The 27,177-nt window shown below is 47.7% G+C and overlaps 2 protein-coding genes across 8 annotated transcripts in view; one reads left to right on the top strand and one right to left on the bottom strand.

Moving 5' to 3' along the window:
- TWF2 (twinfilin actin binding protein 2) overlaps positions 1 to 22,769 on the top strand; it is an 87,101-nt gene extending 64,332 nt beyond the window's left edge. For 4 of the 5 annotated variants that reach the window (XM_043518188.1, XM_043518190.1, XM_038409271.2 and 1 more), the window contains 4 exons: positions 9,343 to 9,468; positions 9,642 to 9,792; positions 10,600 to 10,721; positions 11,860 to 16,950. In XM_043518188.1, coding sequence (XP_043374123.1) covers positions 9,343 to 9,468; positions 9,642 to 9,792; positions 10,600 to 10,721; positions 11,860 to 12,027 — 567 coding nt within the window. In that variant the 3' untranslated portion in view covers positions 12,028 to 16,950. Of the gene's footprint in view, positions 1 to 9,342; positions 9,469 to 9,641; positions 9,793 to 10,599; positions 10,722 to 11,859; positions 16,951 to 22,589 lie in introns of those variants that run through there. The other variant, XM_043518189.1, reaches the window with a different exon arrangement.
- Positions 19,935 to 27,177, bottom strand: part of LOC119858508 (hyaluronidase-4-like) — a 31,793-nt gene continuing 24,550 nt past the window's right edge. For all 3 annotated transcript variants that reach the window (XM_038409267.2, XM_038409269.2, XM_043518187.1), the window contains exons 3-4: positions 25,048 to 25,137; positions 19,935 to 21,920 (exon numbers count right to left, since the gene is read on the bottom strand). In XM_038409267.2, the coding sequence (XP_038265195.1) occupies positions 21,528 to 21,920; positions 25,048 to 25,137 (483 nt within the window). In that variant the 3' untranslated portion in view covers positions 19,935 to 21,527. The remainder of the gene's footprint in view (positions 21,921 to 25,047; positions 25,138 to 27,177) is intronic.

Below are 27,177 nucleotides of genomic sequence, written 5' to 3'. Positions count from 1 at the left end.
GAAGAAGATGTAGGCAAAAAGATATGAGAAACATAGATATTGTGCTTTCTAGAATTCATAGGAAGCGAAATATCCATGGGTTTCATGTTGACAGGATGAGTTCTGTGTATGTTTGGTTTTCAGAAAGCATGGGAAACTTCTTGTATGGTGTAAGACCTCGATAATGTTTTCATGCATCTTACATGACTGCTGCTGCTGCTCATGTGAAATGCATGGAAACAGCTAATTTCCTTTTGTCCATAAGAAGCTGCTGTTAATGGGTTGCTCTTTAAATGCAATGGGGAGACTAAAAAAAGTGAAAACATTTGGGGATTTGAACACTGCTTACACAGTCAGAAAATACGATTTCAGTTTTAGAGAGTTTGAACTACCATGCAACTTGCAGGCCAGCCATGGCCATCAGATTGGGTCAAACTATATCTCAGACATGCAGGAAGCAAAGATTACAACTGTTTGCTAATGGATCTGCTGATAGGTCTGTAGCAAGAGTCAGCATACGTCCCATCTGTTCAGGATGGGAATCCTGCACTCTGCTGTTATAATAGACCTGGAATCTGAGGCATCTGTGGTATTCCATAAGCAATAAAAATAGCTTAAGAGCGGTGGGAACAAGGCAAACCAGTTGAGTGGGGGCTGAATGTAGAAGGTGAAGCAGTGAGGATGGGCTGTTTGATTTATTAGAGCACAACTATCGGTTACTGTGCATTGTGATAGAGAATAGGTACATGGAGGCCTGGTTTTCACTGCCAAAAAAAGGTGTATTGTAGTTTTTACTGTGAGGTAGGTAGGTTAGATGAACTACAGGTCAGGGGTGTAGGGTTAGTCTCATCTGGCTTTCTCATGGTAAAAACTACAGTGGAAACTGTGTTTCCACTACAGTTTTACAGTGCGATAGCTAACACACATTTGTTATCCTGTGGTTTAAAACCCCACATCTTGGTTTTTTTTTAAATGAAGCCACAGCCAGAGTCTCTCTGGAATACCAGTTTTGTGTATGGGTTCAGAACCAGCCAGGGCTGCCTTAGTTGGGAATGGATCTAATAAACTGATGATTAAATGCAAAAACAATTGATCTTGCAAACTTTGTGGCATTGATGCAAAGACTCCAAGTCAGGAATTCCTAAATATAAAGTTAACTCTGCCTTACTGCACATCCTGTATGTTTAATGGTGTCTATAGATGTTAAATGTAAGCCTTAATCTATTAAGGGAAAGGAGGAGAGAATACTGCAATTATGGTATGTGGCATATTTAATGTTGCCAGAGCAACCTTAAACCTTTTGGGATTTTCTGACGATTGAGCACTCAATCTTTCAGCCTTACTGTTGCATTAACGTTGATCCCCTTCACCTTCATTTAATTTCCTAGGCGTTTTAAGGGAAAATTAGAATCTGGAGGTATTGTGCTAGTGAATTCCTTTTTCCACTCCGATTTGCTTTCTGCAGCTTACAGCTCCTCTAGTTTTGCCAGACAAGCATGTATGCTCTTTGAATCAACGTGCCCACTTCCCTAACTTCACTGCATCTGTTGGAAGTGTGCCCATCTAGAATTAAGCACCTTACCTAACATGCTGTTAATTTTCAAACACTAATATAGTGGTTAAATTCAAACCATTTTTAACTAAGTTAAGCACTAGCTCCATGAAATGTGGCATGGTCATAGAACTCAAACTTCAGACATTTGTCCTGTAGCCCTGTCTAAAAGTGTGGGGTATGTATGTATGTAAATGGAGAAGTGTATTTCTTTTCCCTCCACTCAAAATCTCTTGATAAAATTTTGTTGCAGTTCTCTCACCTTCATGCAGAGACCAATGATGGAAAATTTCATGTCAACACTTTTGAGTTAATGGCTGGAACCTGAAAGTTTCCTAGGTTTTGTAATATTGTAACATCCATGGCCACTGAAGCTGTCAATTTGCCGTACGCAATGGCCACTTGAAACGTCACAGGAACAGTGCATCTCTTTTAGCATGGTCGAGCCTATGAAACACAATCAGTCAGTGCCCATGCCGTTCAGTAGGGGGCAGTGATATGCACACACTAGACAGTTTGTTACAACACATTGCATATATCTCAAGCCTTTGTTTGAAGTTAGTAGTGAAAGAGCTAGCTGGTGGCAACATTTGTAGGGTGTTGATGTCCTGGATTAAGATATTCATCCCATTCTAATGTAGCTAGATCTAGATCTCAGATGGTGATACTCTGGGTAGCTCTTGAGAGAGCGCTGGACCAATTAATCGAAGGGCATTACAATTTTAATACTGATTTTTACAGCTTATGCTGAAGCCTTCACTCTCTATTCATGCTAGTCCTGCCTGTGGAGATGCCACTCTTTTATGTGAGCATCGATCTGGGCAGGAGATGGTACTCAGACCCCCAACAATATTTATTTATGGAGCACCTAACATTGCTCCACTAAACAAATCTCAGCTCTGGCCTGAAGGCCATCTGCCCTCTGTGGTGCTGAGGTATGTTTGGTCTTTGATTCTTCAAGGCCTCTAGACCACTGCTTCTGAAACATTTTTTCAGAAGAGAGATCCTTGTATGGATCCATCTCCCCTTCTGACTCCCCAGTCTCCTACTTCTTGGCTTTCATTAATTCCTCTGAGCACTGGGAGGTGCTCTGGACTACAGCTGGGCCATGGTCTGCAATTTGGGATCCATTGCTCTAGAGACTTGCATAATGACAGGTTTCAGAGTAGCAGCCGTGTTAGTCTGTATTCGCAAAAAGAAAAGGAGTACGTGTGGCACCTTAGAGACTAACAAATTTATTAGAGCATAAGCTTTCGTGAGCTACAGCTCACTTCATCGGATGCATTTGGTGGAAAAATCAGAGGGGAGATTGATATACACACACACAGAGAACATGAAACAATGGGAAGACGACCCATCACTCTCACAGATCTTGGGAGACAGGCCAGTCCTTGCTTACAGACAGCCCCCCAACCTGAAGCAAATACTCACCAGCAACCACACACCACACAACAGAACCACTAACCCAGGAACCTATCCTTGCAACAAAGCCCGTTGCCAACTCTGTCCACATATCTATTCAGGGGACACCATCATAGGGCCTAATCACATCAGCCACACTATCAGAGGCTCGTTCACCTGCGCATCTACCAATGTGATATATGCCATCATGTGCCAGCAATGCCCCTCTGCCATGTACATTGGCCAAACTGGACAGTCTCTACGTAAAAGAATGAATGGACACAAAAAAGACATCAAGAATTATAACATTCAAAAACCAGTTGGAGAACACTTCAATCTCTCTGGTCACTCGATTACAGACCTAAGAGTGGCTATCCTTCAACAAAAAAAGCTTCAAAAACAGACTCCAACGAGAGACTGCTGAATTGGAATTAATTTGCAAACTGGATACAATTAACTTAGGCTTGAATAGAGACTGGGAATGGATGAGTCATTACACAAAGTAAAACTATTTCCCCATGGTATTTCTCCCCCTCACCCCACCCCCCACTGTTCCTCAGATATTCTTGTTAACTGCTGGAAATAGCCTACCTTGCTTGTCACCATGAAAGGTTTTCCTCCTTCCCCCCCTGCTGCTGGTGATGGCTCATCTTAAGTGATCACTCTCCTTACAGTAAAAAGAAAAGCAGTACTTGTGGCACCTTAGAGACTAACAAATTTATTAAGCATAAGCTTTCGTGAGCTACAGCTCACTTCATCGGATGCTCACGAAAGCTTATGCTCTAATAAATTTGTTAGTCTCTAAGGTGCCACAAGTACTGCTTTTCTTTTTGCGAATACAGACTAACAAGGCTGCTACTCTGAAACCTCTCCTTACAGTGTGTATGATAAACCCATTGTTTCATGTTCTCTGTGTGTGTATATCAATCTCCCCTCTGTTTTTTCCACCAAATGCATCCGATGAAGTGAGCTGTAGTTCATGAAATCTTATGCTCTAATAAATTTGTTAGTCTCTAAATTGCCACGAGTACTCCTTTTCTTATTGCTCTAGAGAGAATCATCCAAAATGTGTGAGGGATCAGTGGTAACTGAGGAGCCGAGCCGGCCACAACAAAGAGGTCCAGAGTCGTCTTCTAGTCTTCATCTTCCACCTCTCTCTGCATTAGCTCTGTCAGCCCCCACCCCACCAATGCAGAATCCCATTAGCAGGTCTGAATGGATTCTCCCTTCTGGAGGTGGGTTGCTTGGCACTGATGTTTTGTGCTTTTTTGTTTTGTTTTGTTTTGTTTTGTTTTTGTTGTTGTTGTTGTGCTCCCAGGATCTGCGCTCCCTGGCCTCCAGCAGTGACATGGTAGGCTTCTCTACTCTGGTGTGTCCATTCCCCTCCTCTCCTTTAAAACACTCTCTGTGTGCCATACTTTGTCCAGACCCCACCCCCTTCCTGAAAGGGAAGTGTTCTCCACCCCCTTCGTTTGTTTGAGAAATGTATGGGGAGCTACCCCTCTGTTTTGCTGAGTTGCTGAACTGATTTCTCCTCTCCCCATGCTCCCAGGACTCCTGCTTGCAGGACTCTAGCACTGAGATGGTAGGCTGGCCTCTGGATATTTTGCACATTCTCCCCACGCCTCTGTCTTGCTCTGGAGTCTTCTCTTGTGCCTGCTTTACTCAGTCCCATGCTCCCAATTCCTTTTGGATTATTTTCTGTAGGGAATGAGCTGCTAAGCCACCCCTGGGCAAGTCTCTGCATGGTCTTATTTGCTACCTCCTACTCTTGGGAAGTCAGAGTTTAAGCCCCAAAAGATCGCCAAAGCATCTAGTCTGACCACCTGCATCTCACAGGCCATTAAACACCACCCAGCCACCTGTTTACTAAACCCGGAAACCCAAATTAGACAAAAATATTGCCGCCCACGGGAGACTAGACTGTTGTATTCCACAGGCAGAGAATAGGAGGGACCAAGGTTCACCAGTGCCCAAGGACCCTGCTGCGGCAGGGAGACAATGAAATTAGTTATACTCCAATAATCCTGGCAACTGACCTGCAAAGGGGAAAGACGCCCAAGGTCACTGCCAATCTGATGTGGAGGGAAATTCCTTCCCAACCCCACATGTAGCCATCAGTTAGACACTGAGCATGTGGGCAACAGCCAGCCAGCCCAGCACCTGAGACACAGAATCCTTTTGTGTCATCTCAGAGCCCTGGCCATCCTTTCCTGGCCATCCCTGATGCTTCAGAGGAAGGACATATAAAAAACAAACTGAATATACTGGGTGGAATAGGTTAGTCTGATCCCTCCTGCTGAAGTTCTGTAGCATGAGCTTTTAGGACATAAGGCATAAACCAGAAGTTAGCTGCAGGCCTGTTAAACCTCATCCTCCTCATGGTTATAAATTTTCTAACTTCCAGCCCGAGTTTGCTGATGGCCAGTTAATAGCCATTTGTTCTTGTGCCAACTTTGTCCTTTAGTTTAAATAGCTCTTCACCCTCCCTGATATTTACCCCAATGTACTTATAGAGAGCAGCGATATTGCCTCTCAGTCGTCTTTTTGCTAGCCTGAAGGAGCCAAGGTCTCCTCTCGTAGGATAGGCCCACCATTCCCCTGATCAGCCTGGTAGCTCTTCTTTGCACCTGTTCCTCTTTCTCTGAGGTGTCAGTAAGGGTTGTGAAGGCCAGAGAATCATTTTAGGGCAAGAAGAAGTGGGATCTCCATGCTTCCAGCCCTGCTGTGCACATTTTCCCAAGGGGGCCATGTTTGGGGTGGAAAGCAAGAGGGGTGGGTGTCATTTACCAGATACTCCCATTTGTGAAGGGTTCCTGGTCACTTTTGAGTGATTCAGGGCAGTAGGTTCAGTGTGTGGTTGACAGACCCGAGTTCTAGTTCCTGCTCTGTCCCTAACCTTGTGTGACTGTTGACAAGTCACTTAATCTTTCGAATCCCTTAGTTTCCCCATCTGTATAAAAAGGATAATGCTACTTGCCTCCCTTGTATAAAGTACTATGGCTGAAAAGTGCTTAACAGTGTTATCAGTAATAGATCGTGGCACACACAATCTCGCTGGTTTGCAGCGCTGTAAAGATTAGCACACACACAAGTCGCTCTGACTGCTCAGTATGCAATTTGCAAATGTGGATAACTCCACCAAATCAAACCCATGTCCTTGTGAGGTCTGGCTGTGCGCTGGTACTCAGAGGTGACTATTTCCTTCACACTTTTCAGCCATCGGCTCGAAGCTATTTTGGCTGTACTGTCACTTACTTAAAAAAGTCATTGTTTTCTAAGGGAAAGTGAGGAGTGATTTTTTTCCTCACTCAAAAATGGCTGAACCATCTTTGCTCAAGTAAAATACCTTCCCATGGAAGCAGAGCCTGAGCCTGAAAGATGGGTGTTTTCAGAAAGCAGCTGAATCTGGGAGTTACAATGGAAACCACTGTACAACCAGGGCCAGCTAGAGTGGAACAGCCCTGACGCCCCAATGGAAGGCAGCCTTTCCAACATGGCTTTTAGAGCACATTCGGTACTCTCGGTGCTTAGCAGCCTCTAGTCACTGAGCTGAAGCGTGAGGCTTTTCAGAGAGCCATTCTCTTCTCTGACACTGATGTGGCTCCGTCTCCCTGTATCCCATGTGACAGATGGTAGTGGGCTGTTGGTGCTGCCCCGCGCTGGTAGAATTCCCCAGCCCTGAGGAGGTACGCTGTGTTGCCTGCCTGTGTTGTGCTTTGAGCTGTGTCTGAGGGATTCTTTCTTCTCTCATTCTTCACCTCCTCTCCTGAGTGGGATTTTTGTCTCTTCTTTTTAAACACTTGCACACGGAAGCTGTACTCTGAGCAGTGCCTCTCACACTGCTGAGAGAGATGTGAAGAGTAAGCTACTTGGTGGGGGAAGTTGAATTTCCAATGGAAAAAAAATCTGTGGTTCCTTTGCTTCCCCCCCCCCTTTGAAGTGGATTTGGGTGCACTGGAGAGTGGATTTGTTGATGCAGATATTCCTTGTTAGAGTGGTCCGCTGTAAGCCTTTAACATAAAGGGTCATGTGCCTGCTGCTTACCTCCACTTTCCAGGGCTTGCTCTGAGAGATTTTCCCTATCACCTATGGCATTCTCAGTGGGAATCTGGGGGATGGGGGATCCATTTATTTTATCCAGAACTAATGGTGCACAAATGTTAGTCGATTATTCATTGGAAGCCTGTATTGAGAATTAAAAATCTCAAGCAAAATCTTACTATGTCACAAAACCCCAAAATTTGGAAGAGAGATTATTTATAGCAGTAGCACCTGGGAACCCCAGTCAAGGACCAGGACCCCATTGTGCTAGGTGCTGTACAAACACAGAACAAAGCTGGAGAGTTGCAGAGCAAGTCCTGGGATGGCAGTAGAGGACCCGGCGACCGAGTATGTTGTTGTCTCATGAGACCCTAAGCGGATTCTCCTCAGAGCTCTACTGAAGATGTCCTTGCATGGCAAAACTGGCTAAAGCCATTGTGCAACAAGGGGTTTTTGTGGCTGAGAAATATGGGCCAAAACCCCCCAAATGCTAGAGAATGGAAATACAGTTTTGAGCAAGAAAATACCACAGTCGCTTCCCATTCCTGTTTCATTTGAAGTTCCCCCAGCTGCAGAATCCCGTGTGCTTGATTATCTCTCTCATGCACGCAGTTATTTATAACCAGCCATGAGCAATGATGAGCTGAGGGCATCTCCCGCAGTGAAAACTTTCCTCACCACTCATCCACTTAGAAAGGGATTAGCTGTGGGGAAAACTCATCATCGAGACCTTTCTCTGAACACAGAGCAGCCCACATGAATAAGCTGACCTGGAAAGTCTGTGGGAAGATGGTTCTCCCAGGTGGAATTCAGAGTAGATTCTCTGTAGTCCTTGCCTCTCACTTCACATGGCCATGTAAATCTCTGAACCAGCCCTCCAGAATGAACAGCAGGGCTGCTTGAGACCAAAGAATCCCCCTGCCTTGGGAAGTCTTAAATTTCCATTATGATAAGCAGCCTAGTGCCTGGTGTTTTGATTTAGTGTTGGCTGTCTGACAGCTGTATTTTTATTAGAAAACTGAGAATTTTAGTGAAGTTAGACAACTATTGAATTTTGTTGGCGTTGTGGTAAATGTGACTTTTCGCTAGGACTCTCCCCTGTATGTCCATGTAAATGTATCAGTTTGAAGGGTGCAGCAGGCTTGGAATCTCTCCTGCCTCTCTCGAGATCCTGGGCAACAGGCTGGTGCTACTGAATTCTGAAGAAGTTCAAATGAGAATGAGGGACATGAGGGGTTTCTAGGTCAATAACCCACCTATTTTATTACATGGTATGTCTTAAGGTGCTTGTAATGGTGGTGTCTGAGTTGCTTGCTTAGCTTTAACGTTCTTGGGAATCCTAAGGTTGGGGAAGAGGAAATCTTCTATCCCTTCTCCCTTTGCTTCTCAGAAGCTTCCTTACTGGTGCAGTCTCTGAGATTAGTTCCTCAAGCCCTTAGTGGGGTCATCCCCTTAACCTTAAGAGGAGAGGTGTTGAAAGTGGCCTGTCTTGCTGCTTGTGTTAATGGTGGCAAGCCCCAGGCTCAACGTGATCTCCATCAGTGGTGAATCCCATAGCTGAGGCCCCTCTTCGGAGAGTGCCCTGTCCCAGGCACCAGTGGGAATAAGCTTCTTTGTCCCCGTTGAATATAGTTGCTGCAGGGGGTGAGTGCCTAGTGTCTGTTTAGGACCTGAGAGATAAGCAGCAAAACACTGACTTGTACCCGGTCTGGCAGAGTTAGTGCCATGTCCGGATAGTTTGCTGCACTAAGCAGGTGGGATGCTCTGTGTTGCACCAGCTGTTGTTCCCTGGTGGCCTTCAGAGTCCTCCCCAGGGGAAGCATATTGCAATAGTGCAGCCTCAAGGGGCCATGGCAGGGGGATGTCCGTGTGTCCGGGATGGGAGTGTACCATCTCTTGGTCAGTCGTATGGATTCGGGAGCGCTTCTGCTGACTGGGTGTCCGTGTGCTGCTCAGGATCACTCCTCACTGCAGCCCTGGCCCCCTATGTTCTCTGGGGCTGATTTCTCACACAACATGCACTGGCCAGCTAGGCCATGACCCTTCTTCCTGGGGTTAATGCTCTCAATGAGGCAAAGCAAAGGGTGTTCCCCCTGCTGGAATCCCTCAGCTTTGATCAGCCTGGAAAGCACTGCAGCTGGCTTTGCATGCACTGGTGCTCTGTGGGCATGCCATCCTGGCAGGCACTGCTCTCCTGGCGAGGGCTCCCCAGGAGATCCTATTGCTCAGTGAGCTGTGAGTGACCCATCGTAGCTAGGTTAGAGTAGCAGTTTGTGTTTGGTTTTGTTCCCTTTATCCAACCCCTCTCCTCCTCCTCTCTCTGGTTTCGTCTCTGTCCAGTCTGACGTTGGGGTCTCTGTTCCCAGGTGAAGACCGAGATCAGTGTGGAGAGTAAACACCAGACTCTGCAAGGCCTGGCTTTCCCGCTGCAGGCTGATGCGCAGCAGGCCATCCTGTTGTTAAAGCAGAAGAAAATCAATTACATCCAGCTGGTAAGGAGGCAGTGGCCGTCTCCCTTGCACTTTTCAGTTCCCCCTAAGCTCTCCTGTTCCCCCAATTCCTGCCCCGGCCCCCAGGCTCTCCTTGAGTCTGCTGAGCCTCTGAGTGTTGATTTCAGTGTTTTATGCTGAACTCTTTCTCCCTTCCCCTTCTCCCCTTTAACCAGAAACTGGATCTTGAACGGGAGACTATTGATCTGGTCCATACCAATGCCACGGAGCTAGCAGACCTCCCCAAAAGGATCCCCCAGGATTCCGCTCGCTATCATTTCTTCCTGTATAAGCACTCTCATGAGGGAGACTACCTGGAGTCTGTGGGTAAGCTCTGCACGGTGCTTGGCCCTCTCGACCGGTACCCCCTAGGGGAGAGAGCGCCTGGGTCAGACCCCAGTCCCCCCCTGCCCTGGGCAGATGTGGCATTACTCTATGTTCTGCCCACGTGTGCAGTGCAGTTTTCCTGTGTAAGGCTTGGCTCCAGCCAGAGAGATCTTCCCCTCCGCACGAGCCGCTGCTATTCCAGTGACTGAGTCAGTAGGCGGATGCCTTTGCTGGCCTGCTGTCATCCTGGCAGGCAGATGGCTATTCGTTTTGTTCTCACCATGCCATTCTTTACCTTCAGCTGTTTGGGGATCTTGAACCAGTTCCCGTTCATGCCCTTCCGCTGAAGGGCATTTGCCCACTCACCTGCCACTAGCGCCTCGCATGCCAGCAGAGGCCCCCTTTAAACCAGGACCCCTGACCCACACTGCTGCTGAAGTGCTGTGGAAGCCAATGCCAAGGATGTATCTGGGGCAGTCTGGTTGCAGGCACCAGAATATTTAGTCCTAGGAGGAGGAAGCTGTTTGGCTACAGGAGTCTTTCTCTTGGTGTTGTGTGTATTCTCACCCCCTTCCCCTCCCCCTCTTCCCCCCCCCCCCCCGTTTCCTCTCCATGGTAGTTTTGCTGTCTCAGTCCTGTCTGTGTGGTAGCGAGCTTGGCACGGGACTGCATGTGTGGCACTCTTGTGGGCATGCAGGGCCAAGCTGGGCAGGATCTAGGGCTGGATTCTCACTGCTGGATCTCCGTTTGCAGATGTTCCTCCACATTTGAGGCTGGGGTTATGTTGACCGTCTTGCTCTCTTGCAGTGTTCATTTATTCCATGCCTGGGTACAGGTGTGGCATTAAGGAGCGTATGCTGTACTCCAGCTGCAAGAGCCGGCTGCTCGACACTGTGGAGCAGGAGTTCTCCCTGGAGATTACAAAGAAGGTAAATCTGTGTTTGTTTCCTGCCTTGTCCCCTCACACTAGGCCAGCAGGTCATGCCCCCCAGCTGGACAACAGAGAGCAGACACGCACCTTTCTGCCAGTCTGTGGAGGGCATAAAGAAGAGAGAGTGAAATTGTTGGGTGTTCCAAAGGGAACCCACCTGAGAGTTGAGCAAGGGAACATTTAAGGTGAACATCCAAGGGCACTGTCCTACCGACGTCTAAGAGAAGTAGCGAAAGCCCCATCCCTTGAGTCATTTCAGGGTGGCCTGGGTAGTGTACAGGAGAACATACTGAAGGGGCCAATGCAGGACTGTTTCCTCAGGGATAGACTAGAGCAGTGTTTCTCAGCCTTTTTGATCCCAGAGACTGGCTTGCTGCATCAGGGAGATGTCAGAGACTGGCGCCAGTCCATGGACCAGTTGAGAAACACTGGACTAGAGGACCTCATAAGTCTCTTCCCATCTCAAATGTCTGATTTAAAAACCAGCATCAAATCAATGGAGGTTGGGCTTATTTTGGGGTCTGAGATGTGTTTTCTGTCTGGCCTGAAATCTTGCCTCTTGGGTGTCAGGCACTAGCTCAGCTATGTGAGGCTGTCAGCTGCCCCTGTCCTTCCTCCTGCTTTTCATGGCCTTTCACGGTGAGGCTCTGGTGCCCTTTTGATCCGTCCCCTCATAGCGGGTGCAAATCCAAACTAGCGTTCACCTGCAGTGATGTGTAGGTGTTAGGGGTGTTGTCTGTCATTTTCGTTGCCACGGTCCCGCAGGCAGCCACAGAGCAAGCATTTTGAATGTATGGTGGAGAGGCTGGCTGGTGGCATGGTGCCAAGGTAACTGCTTCCCGCCAAGGGCTGCCTGGAGCATGATGATTGTGCCAGTGATGCTCCAGGAAGCCATATGGCTCTGAAGAACAAGAAGTCTCAGCTCCCTGAGCCCAGCCAGATGATGGGGAGAGGACACTGGGTGGAAAGGAGGGAGTTGGTTTTGCTCCATGGGTCATCAAGGTGCAGAGGTGAAGGGCTCTTGTCTCGGAGCTGGGGGGGGAGAAGGCCCCCATTCTCTCCCCACAATGGCTCAAGGGCATCAGAAATCAGTGTTGTGGAGTTAATCCCTCCCTCCTGTGCCATTTGTGTGCCAGATCGAGATTGACGACGGAGCCGAGCTGACTGCGGAGTTCCTGTACGATGAGGTCCACCCCAAGCAGCATGCCTTCAAGCAGGCATTCGCCAAGCCCAGGGGCCCCGTGGGAAAACGGGGACAGAAGCGACTGATCAAAGGGCCAGGGGAGAATGGCGAGGACTGTTAGATCCCAAAGGGCAGGAAGTCGGGTCAGGAACAGGCCTGTGAACTTCCAATGGCACCCAGAAGAGTTGTTTCCACGGGATCCACGTCTCCACTTCCGAACCTGCCCACTGAGCCCAGAGAGGCTTTCCCTCCCCCTCTTCTTTAGTAAAATCATGAACACCTGGCTTCATTTGGGGGGTGGGAGGGGGCAAAGAATCTGGGGGCAGGGGAGGGGTCTGTGGGTGGTTTTTTTTATTTTTTTTCCCCCTCGCTCTTTTGTTGTGTAATTCCTGAGCAGAATCGTTGTTCTAGTCTGAAATGAGATTTAAACTGATGCTCTTGTGACTTCACCTGCCTTGTGACCTGGTTTACCTGTTGCCTGCACTGTTTGAAGGGCTCACTTACCAATAAGCCATGTTATGCAGCGGCCTTGGAATGAAATCCTGGTTGGGATTGATCTGATGGTGAAAGCCAAAGGCTTTCCCCCTCCCCTTGAATGTGTTGCTACAGACCTCTGCTCTCTGTGTCCAAGTCCCTAAATCTTGACAACTCCCCTCTGTGGAACAGTCTCCTCAGCTAGTCTGTGCCCTGGTACATACTTGCCAGACGGCTGCCTCCCTGAGGAAGGGGCCCAGCTGCTCTACTGGTGTGTGGGATCTGGGGAGCATGGGGCAGGAACGCTGCCTTGGCATTCCCAACAACAGCAGGGCAACTTCACCCTGAGGCTGGCAGGCTTGGCATGAATGCACTCAAGGGGCAGGTGGTCTGTGATCAGTAAACCCCCAAGAGCAATGGCATGCTGCCTAGGTGAGTGAAAGCCAGGCAGTTCCTCACCTGTGGGCGGAAAGGCTGTGGCTTTCGGAGAGCTGTTCTGTGTGTTTCACAGTCCATGATTTGCCTTGGATTTGTGTATCCAGGTATGAAGGCTCCTCTTGTCACCTCCATTTCCACCCATTGGTTTTTCTGACAGAGCAGCCCAGAAGAAGCAACCCTCTCCCCTAGACCTGTGGTACTGGATTCTGCTCTACTAAAGAAATTTCAAGCTGTATCCTACCTGTGATGTGTGAAATTCTCTGGCAGGCAGTTAAACCAAATGCTGTATTCCCTTTGTCTCAGATTTGCTTCATGACAGCTGTGTTGAGAGGACAAGGGAGGCTAGCCCTGAGCCATCAACCCCTGCTGGCAGCTCTTCTTTGTCTGGGCTTTGATCCTCTTGCAGCTCCAGCCACCTCACTAGATCATGGGTCCAGTGGAGCTGAACCCAGGCAGATTCACTGGACCCATGATCTCCAGTACCTGGCTCTGGGCTGCCTCACTGTACCACACTGGTGCAAGAACATATCTCGTGACGCTCACTCCCAGCCCACGGCTGCATTACCATCCTGCCACTAAGATCCATTCCTGAACCTCTGACACTCATTCAGTCCTGAATTCACTGTCCAAAGTCACAGGGACTTCTGAACATAGGGTAGCAACCCACAGCCAACCAGGTGTGCATTGTGCATCCCAGTCCACCCATAACCTCATTCATTCTCATGCGATGGTTTAACCTTTCATTATGCCCAGCACTTGCATCTCCATCCTTCATTCCAGCACTGTACTCATCCACCAGGGCAGTGGGGGTAGCCACTTATAGCTGTGGGCTACAGTACACGGTCACACTGATCATTAACGGTGCGGTTTTGCTGGGCTGTGGGAACATTAACAGCAGCAGGTTTATCTGTTGCATTCTGCACTCTGATTAGCAGGGCTGTCCGTTCACCCTGACCGGGAATGCTTGGTGCCTGAAAAAGACTGTTGTAGATCCACGTAAACCAGGATGGGCGAAGAGGTGTCTAGGGAGAGGGTTTCCGAGGGACAAAGGTGAGAGCTGTGGCCCATGAGGAAAGGTGAGGTGAGCTGTGGTGGTGATGAGGAAGGAGCATGTGCTGTCCAGGCCCACGTATATTAGAGCGTCAGGATTGTTGCTGGGAAAGGGGGAGAGTTGCAGTTTTTGAAAATCCACCTAGTAGATGTTTGTTCTGTAGGTCACCATATTTAATGCACACGACATTCCGGCCCCTAGGCAGCCTCTGATTCGTCTGTTTGTTTGTATCACATCTGAGGGGACTCAGCCTTTTCTACACAGTCTGTTCCATTAGACTCAAAGCCATTGTTTGTTTTTGTTCTCTTGGCTGCCATGGAAACTTTTGAAGAAGGTATCAGCCAGGTTGATTTTTCTGCAGCAGGGATTGTCCCAGTCCCTGAGGAGGAAGAGTCTGGATTGAGGTCAGTTTGCCCCTTCCAGGCAGGAAATGGTGGTGGCTTGGTGTACAGCGCAAGACGGGGAGGTGGTGAGGAAGGGATTTTACCAGCCCCCTGGCTCAGCCCATCTGTCTCCTTGTTGCTAGGTTTTCAGCAGTCCTTTAGCCCCCAGGAGTTTGGCTGCTAGCCTTACCGCCTGGAGCTGATCATGGCAGCATTGGGGCAGCTGACTTCCTGATGCCCATCAGTCGGTTGGGGTAAGTCTTGACCTGGCAGGAGACATAGGCAGTCATTGCCAGGGATTTTAGCTTAGGGGCCTCAGTCACCTTCCCAAGCACAGACTATCCAACAGGTCCCAGTCTGAGCTGGGTTTTCACCACGGGCTTTTCAGTAGAACTCTTGCATTTCCTGCCAAGAGTGATGGAAACTAGTCAGCGGGATTCTCTTGTGACCAAACCATGAAATATCCAGCCATGTGGGAGGGAGGGGAGTATCCCTTCCTCCCTCTCTAGAGGTCAATGGCTTTACAGACCTGGACTCCTGCTTTCCCCGCGAAGTGATGTAGTTGCATCTTCTGTGGCTCCTGTTCTAATTGCGCAGCCATTGCTGACATTTCTGGATGTTGCTGAACTGTCTGCCTATCTGTACCTTAGCTCTGTACCTTTGGGAAAGTTATGTGAAAGGGTCCACATATAGGGTGGGTATCCTATGCATGCAGGGACCTATTCCACCCATATTTTATATTGTGCTGTGGGACACTAACACCTGCCAGGGCATCCCTCTGCCACGGTGAGATCCAGTGAATGAGTGATCGGTGTTAGTTCTGTCAAGGCAGGGGGTTAATTTGTCATGCTGGTGCCTCATGTTATCCCATTCCATCAGGAATGTGCACACAGTCCATTTTTCAGGAGCTTATAGGAGGCTAGGACAGCAAGTGCTGGAACAGCTGTGTTAGGAGAGTTCTAGTCTCTTTCACTGAGCGAGGAATTTATCTCCACATCCTCATCTGGGCATGGAGGGTTCATGGGAAGTGTTGGATTACATGCGTCTGGCCACCCTTGATCCCAGGAAAGGACATGGAGACCTGGTCATCTTGTAAGCGCTAAGTATATCTGGGGTGATGGTAGCTGTTGACCTATTCACTGACTTCCGTCTCCTAAGTCTCTCTCCCCCATTTTAGAAAAAAGTTAATCCATTTTAGAAAAGAGTCTACAATGTAAACTAATCACCCAGACTGTATCTAGACCTTATGTTGTTTGGGCTCGTCAGTTAGTTTTGATCCCATTGTTGTGCTCTATTGATGCAAAATATTGTCATGTAGTAATGGTGAAGGTCCAGATCAAATGTAACTATAGGACCTATCAGAACTTCAGTGAAGGAAGAGAGAACCCGTAGCCAGCGTCAGTACTTCCCCTCCGTGCCCTGCTTGTTCCGTAAAGTAACCCCAGGCTTAAGGTCCTGGAGTAGCTGGAATCATGTGGGATGTAAGGGTAGCTATGTAACCACTTTTCTCCCCCCTCTAAATTTGTGCCTGGGGTGGAGTTGTTGACTCTGACCACCAGATGCTTGGGAATGATGTCTGGCAGGCCTTGGGCATGGAGAGTGTCTGGGATCTTCGGAGGCTCACTGAAGAACTTAAAGGAGTCATGTAGCCTGAAGATCGTCTGCCACTTCCACAATGGGGCTGTCTGCAGTAGTTCTCTTCTTCACCCCCATTTCTTTTGAGTTGAAGGAAAGACCACCTATCCCTACTCTGCCCTCAAGTTGCTTTTTTAGGGAGGGCACACTGATGGAACTGTCCTGGGCTACTGTGTAGATGTCACAGCAGCCTTGGAGTCACATTCTCTGATCCTTCCCTAGAAAGACACATGTGGGGGAGAGTGGGACCACAGAGCTCATTCCATGAACTCTCTGCCCTCTGAATAACTCCAGTCCCTACCATAGGGCAGCTCTGTAGCCCTTCTGAGTCCCCTTCTACACCAGCTTAAACATTCTCGGGGTTAGGCCAACTCAGAGCTGGCATGTGTGGGAGCAATGGGCTGAGGTGCTCATTCCTCCTGCTAGGATGCTATCGGGCTGGTTTCTGTCCTGAGGACGCCAAATCTATGAAGACCTGGTCTCCAGTCTGTCCTGGGTGTCACATAGGCCATCCAGATGTTGCTGAATGGTGAAATTCTTGGTACAACCAACACCAAATGGAATTGATTTTGTTCTGGGGGCTATCTCAGCTGCCAACTGCATGGTTAAGGTTGACTGGACATGAACCTCTTCCGTAGGAGGATGGGGGATTTCTCAGGGTTCCCTTGAGTCCTCCAGTGCCTACCCGAACGGCACACATCGGTAGTACTGTGAGCTTGTCTACACTAAGGAGTTTTAGGGGGAAATTCTCTACTGGTGCTATCAGTCTTTATAGCTGCAGCAGGGGCAGCCCTAGGCAAGATTCTGGCAGCTTCTGGAGATTTTACTACTAGATCATGGTGATAAAATTGGCAGGTCATGTGCTAGAAGTGGCCTTTGCCTTATGTGCACAAGAGCTGCCGCTGCGCAACTGAACCAGTGATAGCCACAGGGCAGATGTAGCCTGTGTGGGAGAAGGCGAGCAGGCTGGGCGGCAGTGTGGGTTTGAGCTTGGGCCGAGGAGAAGCAGAACACACTGTCTTCAACACTGTATTTTCTAAAGAATAAAATATTTTTAAAACAATTTGCTTGTGGTTCGAGTGGAAGTTCTCTAGCTATTGCACTCCGCCTCGCTCTAACACACTCCTTCCCGTGTAGGGCCTGGTGCACCCACACTTGACAGGTGCCAGGTCGGGCCCATAATTCACCTTGCAAAAGCCCTAGGTGCAGTGACGGTAACCCAGGGATGAAATTAATGTTACGAAGTCTACACTGTAATGCTGCAATTTGTAATATAAACCCTCGGTCGTTTCTCCCCCTAGCAGCTTCACTCAGATTTGCTAGTTTATTTGCCATCTTCTTCCAAGTCACTGTAAAAACATGGAATTTAGTTATATTTCTTCAAAACATTGCCAGAGCTGAATTCCTTGGTAGACAACTTTAGGATAGGAAGGGAGAAACCAAACCAGACTGACTTTTGGAAATCGTCGTACCTTCTCCTCTGCCCGTCTTAAATCATCGTTAACTCTCTCTCTCCCAGTCAGGATAACTTTTAGCTGCTAGCAATGTTGAAGCAAGATAATTAATGTCTGTTCTACATCCTCTCTAAAAATCTACTTAACTTATAAGAAGGTGGCTAGTTCCCAGGTGGAAATTACCCTAAGAAACCCAGGGACTTGTCTTTTCAATAAAGCTTTTAAATTGCTCCATAGAACGTGATGATTTTTTTAAAATTGTCCCTGCTTTTAGAATTCTGTGAGTTGATTTAAAAACTCAATTTCCTTCGCTACCACATTCTGTAAGACTCTTCTCTCACCGTCATAAAGTTTCTAGGTGGATACTCTTGTTCAATGTTTTATATTACAGAAATGACCAAAGCCCCCCTCAAGACTGGGTCTCTATTGTGATAGACCATGGACAAATGTATATGAGGATATATTCCCTGCCCCAAAGAGCTCTACGTATCTGTAGCTTCAAGTCCACATACTCTATCAAGGATCTGTTGGCTTTTATAACTCCTCTTTCCATCCACTTATTTCCTGGACTAGGCTAACATCAGCTACCCAGCTCCTTGCTCTAATTGACACCTTTCTTTCCCAGCTTTGGGCTGGAGAAGAATCACTTTCATGGCAGTCATCTCTCTAGACCAGATGCTGTACAGCTATTGCGCTGGTGATTCATGGAGACTTCCTCTTGAATGACTTGTAACAGAACAATTTCCCCAGAGGAGAGGGCTGTACAAAGCTATCCTTTTAACAGTTTTAAAAAAGCAGGTCGAGGCTCTGCTTTGTGATACTAAGACTGCAAGGACCCTTGGTCCAACTCAGGGTCTGGACAATTGTCCTTTAATGAGCAGCATCCCAAAGGCTATAGCGGTTCAAATAGAACTCGGCTAGTTCTGACCCTGCAGTAGTTCCCATACAGCAGAATGCTTAAGACACTTGAGGTTGCTGGTGGAGGGCCAGGGCACTTATTTTGGTGCAGTTGTAATTGGAGAAGGGGCTATAAATGGCATTTCCATAACAGGTCTGCTTGAGGCACTGCCAGACTAGCTTGACTCATTAACTGTGCCGTATAGTGATGGGTAGCTGAGCTGGAGTCTGTTCCAGCTCACCCGTTGTCCACATAGTTCTGAGAGGAAGCTCTGTTTTTGACACTGTGTGAGGATTAAAAGGACACTAATATAGCACCCACACTGGGAGGAAAGCCTGGAAGCTCGCTCGCTCTCTCTGTATATACAGACCTAGGTAGACCCACCATCACCTTGTACATAAGTGTTTGTGGGTGGAGCCTGTTTGACTGTCCCATGCTCATGTAGCTTCCAGGGTCAAGATGTGTAACTCATCAAGAGCATGGCTGTGACCACTCATTCGCTCCACTCCCATGCCATGCTGTAACACAGCTGGGGCGCCCTCTGCTTCCCACACAATCCCTTAGCAAAGTCGGTGTGCTAGCGTGGACAGGCTCTTCCGCGGGGCTCAGCCACCTGCAGCGGGGAATGCTATCCTGTGGCAGGGGAAGGCGTTGGACGAGGGGACTGACATGGGGCCCGTAGTTTTACTACTCACCCTCTGCTCTAACAGGTATTGGAAATTCTTGGTAAAAAAGGAGGCTGGGCATTCAGGCAGCAAAACACCAGGAGGATCAAACTAATTGCTCTAAACATGTCAGTGCATTATTATTATTAACCCTTCTCCAGTTTCCTGGAGGGCCTGGGACTCAAAGTGTGAGCACCAGTACCCAGAGAGGGAGCAGATTCCAGCTTGTGCTAGAGGCAGGGCCCCCTCTGCAGTGGGTTTCCAAATGCCCTCTTGGACTTGTGCCTGTCAGAGTTCCCAGGGGTCACTCAGACCTGCCTCTCCACTCTCACTTCTCCATGCTTTTAAAGAGCGTGGCCAGGGTGACTAAAATACAACCGTGGTTCGAGCTGACTGGGTTTACCTTCAGGAAGAACCCAGTTTGAGCAGCTGGCTGTGGACAAGCTGATTAGAGTTTGAAGGTGCATCATTCAAAGGTGCTGGCTAGCATGTTCTAAAACTAGTGTAGACAAGACCCTGTCAATTTTAACATGCTCTAAACGGGTGGAGCTGAAGCCTAGGGTATAGGCTTGGGTTCCTATCTACCAATTAACTCACATTAAAGTCTAGGCTGTCTTGTCTACTCTAGAGTTATAGAATGTGTCCCCTAACGTGTCTAACTGTCCCCTTTTAAATCAGAGTCCAGACAAACTGTAAGTATAGACAAAGGCAAGGCAGGGTTTGCACCAATTTGGTATCTACCCCTTTTTCAGGCAGGAATAAACTCATTAGCTCAACTGGTGTAGTATCTCCAGCTTGCCTTTTTCAATCTTAAGGCTCAGGTCTGGTACAGCTATGCCAACTGCTGCAAATTAGTGATTCCCCCGGTTCAGACAAGGTGCGGCAGTAGCAAGAGACTGGCTCAGGGTCCAACCTGGCTGCCCGTGTCCAGGATAATGTGGAGGAGAGCTGTACTCTATGTGCTCTGTTGAGTCTCTGTTGAGAATTTAAAGCGCTGTGGGAAATACCTCCCTTCTTTTGCTGTAAGGACAAATGCCTTAATCTCACAGCTGGGCGACTGAGATCTCATGTCTTCTGCCCTGACCCCTTTCATGCTTCCTAATGTCTCCTGGACTGGCCCATGTTGAGCACACTCTGATGCCATGGAGTGATAGAAGGTGTAAATATGCCAGCTGTGGCTAACTATGTGGAATGTTTTCATTGACTCTCCGTAGGGGTGATATAGCTCCAAGGCAGTCTACAATGGGAAAGGAAGTCTTGCCTTCTCAGTCTCAAAAGTGCTATTGTTTGGGGGTGGGAGGCAACTAAGGCCTTGTCTAAGCTGTAAATGCTTTACTGGCATAGCTATACTAAAGAAGCCCTCATGTGGATATAACAGATGGTAAGAGAAGGAGGTTTTCTGCCAGTGTCAGAACACCACCTCTCCCACTGACATTAGCTATGACAGCAGCAGCTCTCTGCTACTGGCGTAGCTGTATCCAGGCTGAGGGTTTTACTGGCCTAACTATGTCGGCTGGGGGGGAGTGGTTTTTTCATACCCTTGACTGACGTAGTTAAGTCTACAGAACTTAGTAGTGTAGATGTGGCCTAAGCGTCTTCTGATGCTGGACTGCCTAAAATGGAGTCAGAGGCAACCTCCTGGTTAGGTAAGTAAAGAATTCCTACGACTCAAACCACCTCAGCCTTTGCTCGGTCAGAGGCACCCTGTGGGGAGAGAGTTTAGGCTGGGCTGTTTAAAGGTGCCTAAGGGAGGTAAATGTCCAAGTCCCTTTGAAATTCAAAGGGAGTTGGGTGGCTGACTGCCCTTGGAAAGTCTCCCTAGTCTCATGGCAGTTCCTAATGGACAGGAGTCCTCTTCAATTAGCAGCTTCACTACTGATCTCCAAGGAGATTGCTCCAAGCTAGGCTGGAGATCATTCCTGAGGCAGCTTGCACTTCCAGGCTAGGTGGAGCAGTCAGGGGCCAGGCTTGTACGCCACAAACATGGTATTCACATGGAAAATATTTAATTTAAAAAAATCAACCCCCCACTCTTAAAGAGAGGGAGTGCAACACCACACACATTCAGGAGTTAAAATAGCACCGGTCACATTGGGAAGGCACCTAAAAACAATGTGGGTAGGATAAGTCCACTCTGCATATAAATAGGAATGTATTTAAATATGTTTATGGTTCTTGAAGAGGCAAGAGTGTGGCCATTGGTAACTCTATTGTAAACAGCTAATCCTTACCAGCGTGATATTTTAAAAAGGAGCAATAGAAAATTGTTCTTTGTCTGGCTGTGATTCAGGAAAATTTGCACCATAAATATTTTTAAAGCTGCTTCTGTGCTGGTAGAAAGTCACTGAACTAAGTGAGGAATGTGATAGCACCCTTCAAATATTGCAAAGAATGCTGGGAAAAATTCACACTACGTCACCCCCTTTGGGGAAGGAAGGGTCATGTACAGGGGGTCATGGGAGCTGGTAGGATTCACAAATATCTGGATACTTTCCAGATCTCTTGCCAATGCACAGAACCTGCTGCTGTTTTTCCTCCTTCCTTGTCATTCCTTTTTCCGGGGTTCACGTCACGTCACAGGCTTCACAAATTCACATTGAAAACAAGTTGTTGCAAAAGTGGGTCACATGCCCCACGTCCATATTGCAGACATTACCACCATGGGGATGCACAAGTCCCATGCCCAGAGCTGGTTGCTCTGCCCCTGGGAATGGCAGTGTTCCCCACTCCAGCCCTGGTAGCAGTGACATGTGAACTCTTGTTTCATCCTGTCCCTCTGCTGGGTGGTGAGGGCTCCTTTCACAGACACGTGCGGTCCGTGGGTAGCTGTGTCCACTCGGATCTGGAAGGAGCTCGCATCCAGGTGCAGGTAGCTGTCCGAATCCATCTTCCTGCGAAGGCAGCGGCCATGGTTGTTGCAGACAAACTGGCTGCAGAGTTTGGTTGCCGTGGTCACATTGATGATGTAAGGGCCTAAGGTGCCAGTCAGGTATTTCTGGATCTTTACACAGTTGGGCTGGAGAAGGAAAATTAAAACAGTTACGCACCAGAGACAGGCAGTGCTATTCTAGATTCTAAGGCCAGAAGAGAACCAGTGCGATCATCCTGCCTGACCACCATGTAACACAGGCCATAGGACTTCCCTGGATTAATTCTTGCTTCAAAGTCCAAAAGCTGTGACTGAACTAGACCAGATCTTTTAGAAAAAGCATCCAGGCTTGACTTTAAAACTTCCAGTTCTGGAGAATCCACCACAACCCTTGGTATGGTTAATTACCCTCCTATTAAAAAATGCCTTATTTCTACTCTGAATTTGTCTGGCATCAATTTTTAGCCATTGGATCTTATCGCTTTGTCTGCTATGTTGAAGAACCCTCTATTATCAAATTTCTGTTGCCCATGTAGGTACTTAGACTGTGATCAAGTCACCCCTTCATCTTCTCTGTGATGAGCTAAATAGACAGACTCCAGGAGCTCAGTCACTGTAAGGCATATTTTCCACTCCTGCAATCATTCTTACAGCTCTTCTCTGAACCCTCTCCAATTCATCCACATCTGTCTTGAATTCAGGACACTAGAACTGGGCACAGTATTCTAGTAGCTGTCACACTGAAATTATTTCATTGCCAAATAGAAAGGTAATATAACCTCCTAACACTTCAGTGATTATTTTGTTTTCTTCCAGGTCATTGATAAAAATATTAAATGGCGTAGGGACAAGAACCATCTCTGCAGGACCTCACAACAGACAACCCACTTGATGATGATTCCCAAGTTCCAAAATGTAATTAACAGCCAGCCAGCTTTTAATCCATTTAACATGTGCCATGATGATTTTGTATCATTCTAATTTCTTAATCAAAATACTACGTGGTACCAAGTCAAATGCCTTACAGAGGTCTAAGTATAGAACATCAACTCTATATATCAGCCAAACTTGTAATGCAGTATCAAGTTAATATCCAGTTAGTTTGACAAGAGCCATTTTCCATAAACCATGTTGATGGTCAGTGGTTAAATTACCCTCCTTTAATTCTTTGAGTCCCTTATCAGCCGTTCCAATATTTTGGTTGGGATCAAATTTGGGGAGACAGGCCTATAATTAGTTGGGTCACCCTGTTTTACCCTGAAATACAGAAACAATGTTAGCTTCTGTCCAGTCTTCTGGAACTTCCCCGGTATTTCAAGAGTTATTAAAAAAAAAACATTAAGGGTCCAGAGAGATCTTTTAAAAATATTGGGTGGAAATGGGCTGGGTCTGCTGATTTTACGAATGCCTGGCTTTAGGAGCTGCTGTTTAATAGCCACCTTCGTTTGGAATGGAAAGTATTCCATAATCATCTGATATCAATACATCTGGCTTGTTCTCAAATACAGAACAGAGATTTTTGAATAGTTGGGTCTTTTCTGCATTACTATTGACAATTCTACCATTTCCACCTAGTAATAACTGAATACCATTGTTAAGATTTCTTTTGTTCCTGATATTTAAAAATCTCCTTACTGTCCTTGTGGCACCTTAGAGACTAACAAATTTATTAGAGCATAAGCTTTCGTGAGCTACAGCTCACTTCATCGGATGCATTTGGTGGAAAAATGCATTTTCCACCAAATGCATCCGATGAAGTGAGCTTTCCACCAAATGCATCCAATGAAGTGAGCTGTAGCTCACGAACACTTATGCTCTAATAAATTTGTTAGTCTCTAAGGTGCCACAAGTACTCCTTTTCTTTTTGCGAATACAGCCTAATACGGCTGCTACTCTGAAACCTTACTGTCCTTAACTCTCCTGGCAATAGATTTCCTCTTTTTTTTTTTTTTGCTTCCCTTACCAATTTTTTAAAATGTCTGGCTTCTAATTTTACATTAATTGCTATCAATGTCCCTTTTTTTCCTATTTGTTATATTAGATTTTTTTTTTAAAAGCAGTGTATCCTTTCTCAATTGTGGGATTGAGTAATCCCATTTGAAAATGTAAATTATTTTTAATCTCTCTCCTCAGGGTGGTGGTTGTTAGTCTGCTAGCAGTACCTAAAAGACCTCAACTGGGAGCAGGAGCCCATAGCGATCCAGCTGAGGCCTCTTCTTGCTACTGGAAAACTAACAACAAGCAATTAAGGAGGATGTTAAACAGCAACTACTAAAGTTAGACATCTTTAAACCAGCAGCTCTTGATCATTTGCATCTATTGTTGATTTTTAATACATCTTGGAACAGGGGCCAAGCTCCATGGGTCTGGAAGAAAGCTACTGTTGTGCCCGTACTGAAGAAGGGTTAATGGGATGAGCTGAATAATTGTAGGCCTGTCAGCCCGACTTCAATTCTGGGCGAATGGCTGTTTTGTACTCTGTTAATAAAGAATTAAAAAGAGGGGATCAGCATGGGTTTATGGCAAATAGATCATCCCAAGCTAACTTGCCAGACCCTGCTCTGAAGAATTTAATAATAGACAAGACAGCCAAAGGCAGTGCTGCTATCCTGATGTTGCAGAGGGGAAATTGAGGCAAGGAGATTAAGTGACTTGCCCAAGGTTACACAGGGTTTCTGTAACTGCCCTGGAAATTGAAGCCAGCTCTCCTGCGGCCTAATTCAGTGCCTTAAGCAGAACACCAGCTTCCCTTTTTATTTAAGGGGCTGTAGTTCCCTTCACGGCAAACTATCTGCTCCAATTCCAAACCGGTATAGCAGGCTGCAGTTAACCTCCAAGAGCTGTTTGCTTGCCCGTGATGAGCTGGCAGGTCTCAGGCCAGTCTCTAGTGCAAAAAATATTACCTTAAACCCTCATTCACCTTCTAGCAACAACTGGCATATAGCTGGCAGCTGCTGGGCCCCACCTCAGCCCTTAAGTGTAGGGATCGTTGGTGCAGGGAGCTCACTTTCAACAGCCTACTCGGTCCTTGGCCAGTTTGCTGCCACTGCTGGAAGCTGGATCTGCCCTGCGTCCCCCCCAAGCACTCCTAGCAGTGCTCAAGGGGAGGTGCATCCAGCCCCCTGCTGCTAAGGCAGGGAGGAGCTATGGGGTGTTCATTTGGGGGGCAAGTAAAGGGCCCCAATCCCAGATGCAGGTGTGCATGCATGCCTCCTGTCCATCCCCCCAACTTGTGTGAACAACCAATGGTAACTCCACAAGCAGCCTTTATTACCTGGTTGCGAGAATATTCCACACCTCCCCAGAGGACAATCCCGTGAGCCCCCATGGCTGCTGCCTGCCCGATCGTGTACACCAGGTCTGTCTGCAACAAGAGAAACCAGCAGCCCAGTGAGAACACCAAGCACAGAGAAGCTGGCTGGGCAGCTGAGAGAATCCAGCAAAGCCAGGCCCACAAGCATCAAGGTGACTCAGTTCCTTTCCCTGTTCTGCTGCCAAACAGCAGCGAGACCCTGTGTAAGGGGGTTACTGCCCGGCAGGTGGTCAGGGCAGGGCCCTCCCTGGAGTTGTGATAGCCCCCTCTAGGGCAGGATATCAGCTAGGCCTCCTCCCTTTCATTGTTCTGATTGTGAGTCCAAACCACTTTGGGCCCTCAGGGGAGGGAAAGGCAGAAGGGCTCCTTCAAATTTAACACACCAGGTTGCAGCCTGGAGTGAGTTTTTAAGACCCAGTGACAGGTGCCCATGAAGAATCGGGATTACTAACAGCGCTGTTGTACGGTGTAGAATGGCTCACACGGCACAGCTGGCCTTATTCTAGCTCTAGCAGCATGAAAACACAACAGGGCCGAGCCAGCGTCCGGGCAAAGTGCTGGGAAATGGAGCGTGGGGTAATAGGCGTTTAGCATTGACTGGGTGTAGAATGCTCTGGGGGGGGAGGGACAAGTACTTATGTGAATTTACGGAGGGTGAGTGAGCAACCGTGCTGGAAACAGGAACTCGCTTTCCACAGGACGGGGGCAGAGGGGGCAGCAGAGGTGCGCAAGGCTCCCTATAGCATCCTGCAGCTATGCCTGAGCTATGAGTTGAAGGGGCCATGAGTAGGAAAGAGGGGGAGATTAGCTGCTGTAGCCCATTCGCTCTGTGGAGTTCCTGTGGCACTGCCACCAGAGGTGCTAAGGCCTGGAGTGAAGGTGGAAAACTAGGAACAGCTTTGGGTCAATCCCTATCTGCGCCAGATTTGAACCAGTAACCTGAAGGTAAATGGCTCTGTAGCACCCTGCTAGTCCCCTTGAGCGCGTTCTTTAGCTGGTTGTAATTAGCAATACCTTGAACCATTCAGAGCTTCCATGTAGACAGCTGTTTGTCCAATGCATTGGGCCTGCAAGATTCAGCTGGAAATCTCGTGAGCCCTGGAAAGCCTGCTTTTGGCTTTTCCACTCTTGGTCCCAACCAGACGCCAGCAGCACAGAGATGCATGAAAGTGGCCTTTAAATGCTGTTAGATTAATTTTATCAAACAGCAAGAGAGGCTTGGTGGAAGATTGAGGTGAGGGCTGGCGGAGCAAGGGATCTTATGTTAATTGCCCCACTTTGACCATCCATCTTTATACTCTCTCTCCCACGGCCTGAGCTCTGAAGGACTGACAGTCTGCAGTGTGTGTGAGACAGCAGATGGACAGGGACTGAGGGGGAGCAAATGGAGAACCCTAGATGGACAGGTTGGGTCTACACAGAGGCTACTGTATTTAATCAAATGTTCCCATTGATGCTCACCTAGACTTCTGGCAAAGTTGCAGTGTAAACAAGACTGGAATCACTTTTAACACCATTTGAGTTTAAAAAACATGCGGAAAAGCAAAGCTAAGCAAAAGGATTGTAGAAACAGCTCCAGCCGAACCATGGGAATTTCTGGTGAATTTCCCCAGTGCAAGCCAAGAAACTTACTTAGGCAGCAGCTGGGGCTTCTGCATTGTCAGGTTGCTTATGGGCAGAGTGGTAGTTACCCCCAATCCTGCTAGCTTCACGCTGATCCCTAGCACTGTGCAGGATTGGGGGTAACCACCGCCTTTGTTAGCTCAGTTAGGCAAAGGCTAAGGCCAGGCCCATGGGATGGCTGGAATCCTGCTAGCAAGTGGTGTTTGCTAGTTGGGGTCAAGTAGGGATACGTGCCCAAGCCAGGACTGGGAGTTAGTCATTAGTGGGGATAGCAGAATTTAAAATGGATCCCTGACCCCATGGTGGTGCAGTGCAAGTGTCCTGGAACCCTGCTCACAGTGGCTGGCGTTTAATGTGGGATCAGCCATGATGAGGACAGGGGAACGGCTAGGGGGGAACCCCCATCACATGAAGCTAAACTCTTCACATGGAATTAAATTCCTGATGGTCCCTTCCCATCCCCCCCAG

This window comes from Dermochelys coriacea, chromosome 7 (genome assembly GCF_009764565.3).
Source record: "Dermochelys coriacea isolate rDerCor1 chromosome 7, rDerCor1.pri.v4, whole genome shotgun sequence".
In the NCBI taxonomy this organism is placed as follows: Eukaryota; Metazoa; Chordata; order Testudines; family Dermochelyidae; genus Dermochelys; species Dermochelys coriacea.
This window is presented reverse-complemented; position numbering and strand designations above follow the sequence as displayed.